This window comes from Telopea speciosissima, chromosome 1 (genome assembly GCF_018873765.1).
Source record: "Telopea speciosissima isolate NSW1024214 ecotype Mountain lineage chromosome 1, Tspe_v1, whole genome shotgun sequence".
NCBI classification, from domain to species: domain Eukaryota; kingdom Viridiplantae; phylum Streptophyta; class Magnoliopsida; order Proteales; family Proteaceae; genus Telopea; species Telopea speciosissima.
Genome location: NC_057916.1, coordinates 26404558 through 26417153, shown reverse-complemented (window position 1 = coordinate 26417153; position 12596 = coordinate 26404558). Strand labels below are relative to the sequence as shown.

The following is a 12596-nucleotide window of genomic DNA, read 5'->3' as shown; positions in this document are numbered from 1 at the left end:
TTATTTCTTATAAAGAACTTTTTCATTTCCAAACTGTTTGATTTAAACACTCATAATTTTTTTATTTTTTGAGAAGATAAGTAGAACTTGTATGATAATCAAAATAATCATAATAACATAGATGTGCATGGACATACATAGGATGCATGTCACTACAAAACTCAAATCACCTGCACACATACATGTATGTATGACCACCATTTCGGTGCGAAGAAGGGGATTCATAAAAAAAGTGAAGAAGTCAAATATCATTACTTGCCCATTCGTGTAGGGTGGGTATACATGATAAGTGACCTATCCACACACCGTTTCCACTATATATCCACTTGTTAAAATTGTGCCATTATTTTTTATGGGAAAGGGTTCTCTCTTGGACAATGTGGCCCCTATGCAATGTGGTGATCATAGTTCATGCAGGAGCATCAAAAGTGATGGGGTTAATCACATTCATGGGGATGTACGGGGTGATCATTTCGCCTTCCTTTGTGTCTGACATAGATGTCACGCTACGGGACAGGATTCTTTTCCTAATTTTTTTTATTGTTTACGAAAACTTATCTTGATGCATTTTTATCACACTCACCCATATATAAATAAATGGACCAAATTTCCCTCCACCAACGTTGAATGGGATCTCATTCACCCAGAGACGAAAGAGGGCAGAAATGGATATCAGGAGAGTATTTTGAAATATACCAAAACCCTAAGAGGGGTTTGTGAATCCTAAAATGGTGGGTGACTTATGGGTGAAGGATTCTTTGTCCTAAATAAATTAACAAGTGTTCAATTCTTCTCTCTCTCTCTCTTTAATTTTGCTTTAGGCTTCCATATTAATAAAATGAACCCCTTAGCTTGTGCACGTGTCTGATTCTTTTCTTGTTTCCCCTCTATTGTAACTAAAATAGAATCATTAGAAGCTTCCATATTAATCACATTTACATGCTAACATTTTATAATGAAATTACTAAAAAACATTAAAATAAAAAAGGGGAACAAGAGGAACGTAAAAAAGACAAGAAGAAACAACTCTCTCTCTCTCTCTCTCTTTTCTGATGAAATCCAATGGCAATGAGGTAGACAAGGAGACTTCCCGGTTGCTTTGCTTGCTCAAACAGGCAATTTTCTTCTCATTAGGGTCTTGATCAGTAGTTTGAAAAATGAGGGTGGGTAGGTTGGACCATCTGCAACTCTGTGGTTGTTTGGCAGGAGCTATCATCCCTGATCGATCATGTTCGATCCACATCAAAAGATATTTGAAAAAAAAGGAATATGTTCTTCACTTAAAAATAACTATGTTTAAAAAGCTTATATAATAAACATAGACATTGAAATGGGTAATTTGGTTTGTTTCAAATTAATTTCAAATTTCTAATATTGAAAGTATATATACATCCATTCAGATTCAGATTTTTTTTATGAAGAAGATAGATGTATGGAAACCAAGAACTTCCAACTACCCATTTGAAAATATTGAAGTAGTTGCCGACTTGCCTTGGAATTATAGAGACATATAATAAGGGAAAAAGATCTCTACTTTGTGGTGTTTCCTACGCCCTCTCAGAGGACACCATGAGATAACACTTCTGCCCTCTGGGTCCAGATGGTTGTGTAGAGACCATACGATCAAGTAGAGACCTCTTGCCCAATAAAATAATTTGTGACTGTATAAGAGCTTGCAGTGATAGATAATTAAGGGATAATTAATTAAGAGCTTACTCTCGAGGACGGGTTGCCCAGAGGGAACTAAGAGCTCGTAACCGGTTGTAATACTCGCCGATTGCCAAAAAACATCGTGCCGCCTGTCGAACAGTTAGAATTCGACGTATCTGGTGAAGTGTTTGCTGTCTCAAATTATCAGCCTATAATACAGTTTCAATCATTTTCAAAACAAGAACAAAAAAAAACCCAATTAGAATTAATTAGTATTTTTTGGTTAATTAAATTAAAAATAAGAGATTAAGAATAAGGAATCAGACAATTTCAAATAGAAAGAGACATGTTTGTTTGCATTCAAATTTCAATAAATCAAAAACCCATGAACTAGCAACCAACAGGAGTTGCTTATCAACTTCTAATGGGTCCTAAGTGTTGAAACCACATTAAGTTGTCTTATTTCAGGGATTATTTGGACTCTTTCAATAATATATCCAAAATACGGGCATATTATTATCTAGTTAATACTATTTAATTAGATATTTTACTATTGTTGTTAGGTCTACTCTTAGAAGTTCCTTCCTTCCTTCCTTTCCTTTGTTTTTAATTTTAGAATCAAAATTTTAATCAAAAGTTGGCACCATCATACCATTGGATTGGGTCTTTTTCTTATAAACTTTTTGATTGAGACTTTAATTTCCCAACTTTTAAAAAGATTTTCCCTCAATATTTTAAGGGGTTATGAGATGTGACCCAGCACTTAATTTGAGCTAAGTTTTTTCTTTTTAAAAATAATAATAATTTTCTTAACCAAAATTTTGATCAATATAAAGACAAAACAAAAGAGACACCAACTAATCTTCTTCTTTTTTTTAAAATTAGGATTATTATAAAAAGACAAAATTCTAAAAAGGCCAAAAAAAATGTGCTTTTTGACTGTTGGTTTCATGGTTCATGCACGTATGGAAATTGAATCAAGTTTCCATTAAAAAATGAAAACTGAAATGCTTACCACTTGCGGCATGAAATTAAGAGCTGGAACTGGCATGGCATGACCCCTATCGTTAAGCTTTGAAGCTTAACCTCATTCAAATGGTCAAATGGGTTTTTTTTTTTCTCTAACTCACTGATTCACTCAAATGGTCAAATGGGTTTTTCCCTAAGAAGAAGAAGAGGAAAAGGCTGCTTTGGTTGCCACCTGGAAAGGTAGCAACTGAGAAGAGAGAGAGAGAGAGAGAGGATAACGTACCTGGCGGACAAAGCCTTCGAGATTGGAGAGTTTGGCGAGAGCGAGTGCCATTTGGCTCATATAGTTGCCCACGTTGTTGTTGTTAGAATTGATGTTGGTGGTGGTTCCGTCGCCGAGAGAGAGAGGGCCAGAGGCGATAGTGTCAGCGAGGGATTGCTGGAGCTGTTCCATCCCTTGCGTCAACGCCTCCTCTGCTTGCTGCGACGAGTGTTGCAAACCGTATATCCCCACCACCTGCTGCTCCGTCAATGTCTCCAACTGTGGCATCAATATCTGCCATCACCACCATCACCCACACAATTATCAATAGTCCCTAACATCACAATTATGAAAAGAAGAAAATGCCTTCATAGTTTTCGACAAATCACCTTAATGAGTTCCGAGGGGCGGAAACCACCCATCCAGAGGAAGCAACGTTCCGCCGGAGTTGTCCACATTCCGGTGACAAGATGGAAGACATCGGATTTGGCGGCAATGCCCTTAAGCCCAAAGATCTCGTCATAATGAGATAGATATCTATCCACTATCAACCTGAGGTCGCCGTCAGATAGGTGAGCCTGCAAACCTGTCCGGAGCTCCGACATGTGCCTCTGGTCATCCTCTAACCATCTCCCATATTCCATTTCGAACATTGCCGCAGCTGTAGAAAGTAAGAAAAGAGTAACTTCGAGTAATTTGAACAGGAATTGGAATATATAGACTAAAGAGATCAAGAAAGCGCCAAAAGCTCACCGGAGCTGATGTTTCCACCTGTAATAACACCATTACCACCTCCTCCTCCTAAGAACAGACCCTAAAACCAATACCGAGCAAAAATTACCCAAAAAGAAAAAATCAATTTTTTTTATGTATTATTTCTCTATATATATATATATATATATATATACTATTAAAATTCGAGTTACCCAAAAAGCAAAATCAATTTTTTAACAACCTGAGCTCTGGCTCTTTGAAGATCTTGTTCTAGTTGAGTAAGCTTTATCCTACTAGATTCTAGTTGCTGCACATAAGCCTGCCCAGAAAATTTTAATTTTATAAACAGAAAAAGAAGGGTTAGAAAGTTAAGAACCAAGAGGAAGAAGAAGAAGACAAATGTGAAATGGGTACAGTAGAATATTAATTTGTGTTTGTTTTTTTTGGTAATGAAGGAATTGCCACTGGAAGCAGAAGCTGACACACCTTTTTTCTCAGTCGGCTCTTCCTTGCTGCTTCTCTGTTCTGGGCTAAACGTCTCAGCGTCTGAAACAAGTAAAACCAAATATTCAAACAAAACAGATTGAAACAGAGGGTTGTTGCAATCCAAAACAGCATAAAATAATATGACACACAGTATTTTAAAAAAATTAAATTAAATTAAATTTTCACGCCTCGTTTTCACAAGTCATGACCTTTGCATCAAGGATTTTCTCTGAAGTTGAACCCGCAACCTTCCTCCTCTGCAGCAGTGCAACATTGAGAAAGGGGGAAAAACAAGAAAAAAAAAAAAAACCAGAAATGAATTTTGTATGAACTTTGAACGGTCAAAACATCCCAAATAAAGAGATTTCTGTAGGAAATATCTTAGGCAGTTTTTCGTCTGAGAAGAAATCAGGTTTTCAGAGTTAAGACTGGCAAACCCATGTGGAGAAGTCTACAATAGTTGTTGGTACAGTAAGTCGTTTCAGTAGTAGGTACAGTTAGTTTCTGAAGTTAATTTTCATTGACCATGCTTCACCTTCATATTTACCCAAATTCTCCAAAACCCCAAAAAGATTAATTAAAAAAAATGGATTTTTCACTGTCATTAATTCTTAAAAAAATTCAGAATTTTTTCATAAAAAATGGTGACATAACTTCTACCATTACTGGGTTGGGGGGTTGATTTCTAATTTTTGCAAGTTTGTAAAGCCACAGAAACAACAAAGCTTTTTCTGTTTCCTCTGCGTGGAACATGGAAATGATACGATTAGGTGCTTAGAGTAGAAAATAATGGCCTTTTCTGGGACTCGGTGATTGGGGTTTCAAGATATAACTTTCAAAAGAGATATGATGGCCCCAAGAAACTATAAAAAAGACCCATTTTACTTCAGTTCTAGGGATTAGCTATAGACATTATTATCATAAACAAAAGAATAGATTATGGAATAGTGATGACTCCGTAAAGATTCTTACTGGTCACTACTTCTCCTAACGTCAGGTTTCTTTTATATTTATGAGAAAATCATTCAGAAAGCTCTGAAAAGTCTAGCTTCGATTGATTCTCTGATAGTTCTTGGGATATGTATTTGAGTTGTTTAAAGAGAATGCAGTGTTCAGGTCCAAAAACAGTAGCCTTTAATAGCTAAAAAGATGCCACCTTTCATGAATATTTTGGGACTTAGCAAGAGAACTGGAGATTTGAACAGTAAATAGTTAAAGAACCTTTTCCAGTGGCTTGGCTTGTTGATTTGGTATTGGTCCTATTCTGGAGTTATCACTTGCCATCTCTACTTGCTGTTGTTGCTGGAACTGCTTCTGATCAAGAGACTGATCCGTTGCCTTGTTTGTGATAGAAGATTCTGGTTCAAACTGAGCATCTGCTTTATAAGAAAGAGTATTCTGAGCAGACCCTGAATCACTACTCTCTCCTCCTGACTTTGAACTTCCCTGAATCAAAATGAAAAAAAAAAGTAGTGAACATCTCAGAATAGTCGAGGAGGAATCACACTAGCCCTCACTTCTCTGTTCAAAACTTCAAGAGAAGAATCCACTCAGAAGCACATTGGAGAAGAAAATATGATTCGAGAAAACAAGAACCCATATCAAAAAAAAAAAAGAAAAGTAAAATGGTCAAAGGAGAAGAAAATACTCTTGAAGTTTGCTGGAATCTCATTGGCCATGATGGGAACATCTCCAGAGTAGCAGCGGGCCTGTTTATGAAAAAAGCTGCAAGAGAATCACAAGCAAAATCTCTGAGAATCGTCAAATAAAGACTCCTAGACCCTTCTTTCTAATTTCAAAGGAAGAAATTTATTCTCTTTTCTGCGGTTAGAGAGTCAGTAAATCATGCTTAGTAGTTCTATCTTTGATGCCTCACGCTATTCAGGTCTCCTGTCCGAAAAATGATTACTGTATCGAAAAAGGCAAGCCACCTTGAGGCTAGTGTGCGTAGACAAATTCAAACTCTGTTACAGGTCTCTCTCTTTCTCTCTGCTTTTTGGAGTTGGTTATCCCAAGTAAACGTCATAGGAGAAAAAGATAGAAAAGCCTACGTTTTTTGGATTCATCACCAAGCTTAACTCCTTGAAGAACGATGGCCTCTTCCAACTCTCCAAAATCAAACGCAGATCCTTGTTGATTACTGCAAGAAACCCCATAATTCATATCAAACTGATTGGCATAGGAAACAGGTGATACAAAACAACAAAGAGATTAAAAAGAGAAGAAAACACATTAATGGCCTTGAAGATAATATTTGAGCAGTGCTATGAAAGAGAAGTTAATTAGAAAGGACTAATAAAAATTTTTGAAAACAGTACATGAAATTGGTTGCAGAAGGACCGATCCCAGGGAAGACTGCATATGACATATGTTGATTTGAGGGTCCTGAATCTGATAGACCGGTCTCTCCAACTCTATGACTTGCCATGCAAAAACTTCTCCTCAAACCATCTTACAGGAAATTGCAGAACCAGCTAAGAGGCGGCAGAGGCGGCGGAAAGGGGAGAAGAAGAACAGAAAAGAATAGAAAATTCGAATGTTCACCTATTTCCACCCCAAAACCATATAAAAACCTCAAAGCATGCTATGTTTCAAACCAGAAAATAAGAAAGAAGATGGGTTTTTTGTGGGTTGAAACAGAGGGTGCGAATTCAAATATTTCTTCAAATTCTCATCACTTTTGTTCACTTTGAAATCTCAGAGCAAGTCCTCTTCTACAGTAAAACCCAGCAGAAAGGAAGACAAATAAGAACAAAAGATCATAGCTTTCTTTTCAAGTTTGGGACTTTGGGTACATAAGGGTCCAGTTCTCTCTCTCTCTTACGGGATATCACGCATGCACCTCTTAATTCTTCAGCTTCATCTCTCTCTCTCTCTCTCTCTCTCTCTGAAAAAGAAAAAGAGGAAACCCCCTGATTAGTGATTATACAGGGTTGCTTTATCACCTCTGCAGTAAATATTTTCAGATACGAAACTCATCAATGGTACAGAAGATCTTGTCCTTGCAAACTTGTCTTACAGGGGATTTGGTAGGAGTTTTTGAAAAGAAAAAGACGAGAAAAAAAAACCAAAATAAACAAATGAAAAGGGAAAGGTATGATCTTTGGCAGGAAACCACTAGAATCACTGACTCCTACTCCACTCTCTTCTTAAATCAACTGTGCTATTCCATTGGCTCTTGGATGGGCTCTTCAGAGATTTTAAGAACTCACAGTCACACAGAAGAAAATTACAGAAATGAACTATATGGAAAATGAATAATGAGACAAGGTTTTCTCTCACAGAAAATATATATATATATATATATATATATTTTTAAATATTAAAAAAAAATAAGTGGGGAAGGGCAAAGAAAATTTAAAGGAAAAAAACAAATAGTTAAGGGGGGGGGGGGGGGGGTTGTCTTCTTGCTATTGCCTGTAAGGGGAATGAGTTTACTTTGACAACTCAGGGCCTTCTAAAAAACAATTTTAATTTTGTTTCTGCTAGTACTTTCTCAACCAAAATATTACAATAATCAACCACAAGCAAATCCACTTGTATTTTTAATCCTGGCCCTGTGATGGATTTGTTTGGTATTATCCCTTGGTTGATAAGTCAACATCCCTTCTCTGTCATCACTTAAAGCCTTACCAAGCCATGATTCTTTTCCTTAACTGGAAATTTTCATTGATTAGTTTCCATGGTACCCTGGAATTGCAAGTTTTTCATTAGGTTCTTCATGTTCCCACATTGGGTATGTCTTCTGAATATCCAAAATTATGGCTTCCAGCAGAAAACCCAGATCAGTTGAATTGCATATTGATATTGTCCCCACACACACATACAGAGAGAGACAGAAAGAGAGAGAGAGAGAGAGAGAGAGAGAGAGAGAGAGAGAGAGAGAGAGAGAGGCAGTTTTGGGGCATGGACCCATTATCTTTTTCTCTCTCTCAAAGAGGAGTGGATATAAATATATATGTTGTACTCAGCTGCTACTTATTAGTAGGTAATTAATATGCTCCCAACTATCCTAAAAAATATTCTTCTTGATGCCAATGATTGGTCAAAAGAAAAGGTTTAATGCAACAAGAGAACTGTTATGGATTAGGTAAACCCAATATTTGAGCTTAATCACTAACTATGTTGTCTGATACTTTTACAACAAATAGTTAATATGAATGACTTTAAAGAGGTCTACTAAATTAGATTCTTAGATTGAAGGTTTAATAGAATTGTAGATCTTTTAAACCCTTGGGTCAGGCTTACACATGAATAGAAAGGAGATCATGGATTGGCCAGGATCATATTTAATTAACATAATTAAAGCTTACTAGTAAGTTAAACAGATGCAATTTATAGGTTGCTTCAGAAGAAATCTGATGTAGCTCTTAGATTAAGGATTCTATAGATCCTGAAATACTTAGAACTTTCATAGTTAAAGGTCAGCAGGACCAATATATATATATTGTTTATGCCTTGTGATTGATCTTTGCTTGTCTCTTAAGAAAAGATGGGAATTAAAACATTCAATCCGAGAGATGTATTATATTGGATTAGAGTATGTAAACAAGTGTTAAACATTCAAATTATGATTAGAATCTGTGTAATTGTGACCAAATTTACCAAAAAAATAGGGTTTTTAAAATGGAATCGGATCGAGTGAATTAGCCGAGCCTGATCCAGATTCAAGCCACTACATTCCAGACCGATTCTTTGAATCAGTTGGACCCAATTCGGAGATTGATTCCGGGTTTTAATTAAAACCCTGGCCTTAAGCAGTATTAATGGATCTTTGGTCGTTCTTGACATTAGCCATGGAGAAAATTTAAATGATCAAACAATCATGAAAAAAGGGCCTTGTAATCATGGTTTTGGATATCAGTCTCGGTTTTAGCCTATACCGATATCGATACAGATTAGCCATATCAACCCTTATCAGACAATTTTTCCCTCATTTTTCTTAAAAAATTGATTTTTTTGACAGTTTTACCTTTACTATGGATCATTATGCTGATCCAGTTACGGATGGATTGATACCATGCTTAGAGTTCGGTTCCTCTGCATGTACCAACAGGTGAACGTACATGTGAGAGCCAACCACCTGTCCTATTTAGGTACAAGTGCATGCGGAATATCCATTCTCCCATGCTTGTGGCTGATTTGGGTGTGCAATTTTTTTTTGTTTTTTGGTGCAAAATTTTGGTGTAGAAATGGATTCAATATTTTTATGAAATTATATTTAGATTAAATCTCCAAACTGAGTTCGACTCCCCTTATCCCCCTTGGCCCAGCCCCATGGCTTCTATGGTTCTCATTGGATTTGGTGTCAACCCAATGCATGTGTGAAAAGACGTATGTGCGTGTCAAGACGTATGTGCGTGTCTGGAAGACTAGTCAAGTACTCAGGCTGAAGGTCCGGACACCCACATTAGCCAAAAAAAATAATAATAATAAATCTCCAAAGTAATAACTTTGTTCCCACTTTCCTTTGACTAAGAATTAATGGTTTTAAGAATATGTACGTGTTGATCCTTCTACTAATTAAAAATACAGATATGCTAATTTCCTGCACCTAATTGGTGTAGGTACTAATTTAACTCCAATAATTGGAATTTTCCAACTTTAGACTCAAAGACTCTTTAATCATCTGCCTCGAGAAAGATCCCAAGAAGGTATGGAAAATGCGTTGTGTTATGAATGTGTTCCTTCCATGCATTTGATGAATCATAAAACAAAAGCTACATAAGATTACTAAAAAAAAATACTAACAAACAACCTTTGTAGGAAATATCTGATGTTAATAACTTTATGTGATCTTTTCTTTTTCTCTTGATTTTTTTTTCTCAAGGTTGCGTTTGTTTCCTCAGAAAATAGCTGGAAAAGAAAATATATGTATATATATATCATAAAATCGAATTTTTCATATAATTTTTGGATTTTTCTGAAAAAAAATTCTGCCCAATTTGAGTCTTCGGCTATAAATTATTCCTTTGTAAAATTTACATTATCTCAAGGGAATCCTTTGTTGCCTTGGATGGATCAGAGACGCCTTACGTATTTTTGGGTATCATGTCTATACATGGGTTCTCACAATCACATTATACTCAACTTAACCCGATACCAACTAAAATTTATATTATCTCAAAGGAATCCTTTGATTTTTTGTTTCTCCAACCAACTCTATTCAAAATCATATCTGTTACAAGTCTTAAGCTATACATGTCTTTCCTCACTTCTCTTAAAATAATTTTAGGCTTATACCTAACTCTTTTAGCTCCTTCAATATGAATTAATCCTTACATACATGAACATTCAAAGGCCTTTGTTGCACATTTTCATGCTACCTCGAACGATTTTCTCATAACTTATCATGTATTGGAGCTACTTCTAATTAGCTCCAATTTGTTGATTCATTATATTAGTTCTTCTTGTAATTACCACTCACCTATCTCAACATCCTCATTTCAATTATACTAAGTTTGTTTATATGTTGTTTCTTCATTGTCTAATATTCAGCTCCATGCATCATTGTTGGTCCAATAGTTATCTTATAAATTTTCTTTTTTGAATTTTAAAAGAATACCCATTGATGCAACAATTAAGACGTACCCCTCTACTTCATCACTCCATTCTGGTTCTTTGTGCAACATCATCATCTATTTCTCCTTTATTTATGATTTTTTAGATATCTAAAATTTTCACTTTACCGTATTTCCCTATCATCAATTTTCACCATCTCACTTTCAATCATATTGTTATTAAAGCTATACACTATTACTTTATTTGTTCTGCTTATCTTAAAACCATTTGATTCCAATGTTGATCTCCAAGATTTTGTTTCATCTACTAAAACAATCAGTAACAAAAAGCAAACACCAAGGAATATGATCTTGAATGTCTCTAGTCAACTTGTTTTTTTTTTTACGCAAACAAAGGTTTAAGAATGATCCTTGATGTAATCTAATTGTAATTGAGAATCTCTCTCTCTCTCTCTCTCTCTCTCTCTCTCTCTCTCTCTCAATATAGAAAAAAGATGTATGTGCACCGATATCTACCATAAAAGGACCAAGTCCTAACAAATGAGAAGCAATATGACTTAGTTCCAGCATAATAACTCTGATATAGCTGGCTCTTTCTAAAGATCCCCGGGGAAAAATAAAGATGTCTCCTACTTCTCTAATAATTGTGAAATTAATTCTCTAAGGACTCTATCATAAGTTTTTTCTAAATGAATAAAAAACCAAATGGAGATCCTTCTTACATTTTCTAAATCTTTCCCTTAATATCTTAAGCAAATAAATAGTTTTTGTGGTTGATCTTCTTGCCATAAAACCAAATTGATTTTTTTATCAAGCAAGTATCCATATAACAATGGAAGGTGATGTTTCCAAAAATCACAAGACAAATCTTAACCATCCATTTTATGTTTCTTTTAAACCAAATCGTCTATTCCCACTCAGAGTTGGGAGAGTGCACAGTAATGTCATGAGCTGGTACATTGTTAAAAATAACAAACTTTTATGACAATTCTCCTTGTCCAAACTATAAAATTTTTCATCAAGTGGGTTTCAATTATATTAGAAAATCGAGTTTTTCGACTCGACTCGAATCAATTCAACTCGCTGTTTCCAAAACCCTGGTGAGTTGAGTGAGGCAAACTTGGTCATGGTGAGTCATGTTTGTTCTTATTTTTTAGTATCTTTCTTCTCCATCTTCTCTGAGTGAAGAGGGGGACCGAGGTTATGGATGCTTCATAGGTTAGAAAAAAATGGGCTAATATTGAAAACAGCAAACAAAAATTCAAGGGTCGTATTTAATTGTAGACTAAACTTATGATTTATGAATAGTATATGGCCCAACGCAAAAAAAAAAACAGATTCAAGCAAAAACACCGAGTCAATAAAGATTTGGTTTAAGACATTTCTTAAAGCTGGGTGCGTCTTTGTGACTCCTGACTAGGAGACTCACCAAAGTCAAAACTTGGTTTTCTAACTGTGGTTTCAATTACACTCTCCAAAAATTTTATAGTACAACTCATAAATTTTATTCCTCACAATCACATGATAGGGCCCCCATAATTTAAAATTGATTATAATGGAATTTTATGTAATTACTAAATAATTATACCATGTAAAATAATAGCAATATTAAATAATTGTACCATGTAAAATAATAGAAAACAAGCATTTAAAAAAAATCTTACAGTGAAATTGTATATCATATTTTTCTTTACTATTTTTATTTTTATTATTTTATTACATAAAAAATATTTTCCCTCCAACAGACAAACATTGGAAATTATAAAATTTTACAAGAACATCTTTTTCATGTAAAATATTACATGGCTAGAAGTAAGACAAACAGGACAACTTCTGTTACCTTCCTGATACCACCCATGCAACACCAAGTTCATACTGGTATAGACCCAGGACTTACCATAATGGGATGATTGTGATAACCACCCATTCTGTAACCTATTTCAGGGAAGTACAGGAACATATGTCATCTAATAAGTCAATGGTGTCAAGCTTCA

The 12596-nt window shown here is 35.3% G+C and overlaps 1 protein-coding gene across 4 annotated transcripts; it reads right to left on the bottom strand.

Annotated features, from left to right (window-relative positions):
- Positions 1 to 931: 931 nt before the first annotated feature.
- Positions 932 to 7344, bottom strand: LOC122658611 (transcription factor TGA9-like). Of its 4 annotated transcripts, none has more exons than XM_043853654.1 (12): positions 6400 to 6667; positions 6133 to 6221; positions 5730 to 5806; positions 5303 to 5527; positions 4291 to 4335; positions 4082 to 4141; positions 3837 to 3914; positions 3635 to 3695; positions 3271 to 3542; positions 2903 to 3175; positions 1717 to 1859; positions 932 to 1234 (listed from the first exon to the last, which is right to left on the bottom strand). In XM_043853654.1, the coding sequence occupies exons 1-12, from the start codon at positions 6507 to 6509 to the stop codon at positions 1213 to 1215; spliced, it is 1455 nt and encodes a 484-aa protein (XP_043709589.1). In that variant the 5' UTR covers positions 6510 to 6667; the 3' UTR covers positions 932 to 1212. The 4 variants fall into 4 exon arrangements, with proteins under 4 accessions (XP_043709589.1, XP_043709574.1, XP_043709598.1 ...); XM_043853639.1 differs by having other exon boundaries at positions 939 to 1218; positions 6400 to 6666; XM_043853663.1 differs by lacking the exon at positions 6400 to 6667 and adding an exon at positions 7027 to 7344 and having other exon boundaries at positions 941 to 1218.
- Between the last annotated feature and the right edge of the window lie 5252 nt (positions 7345 to 12596).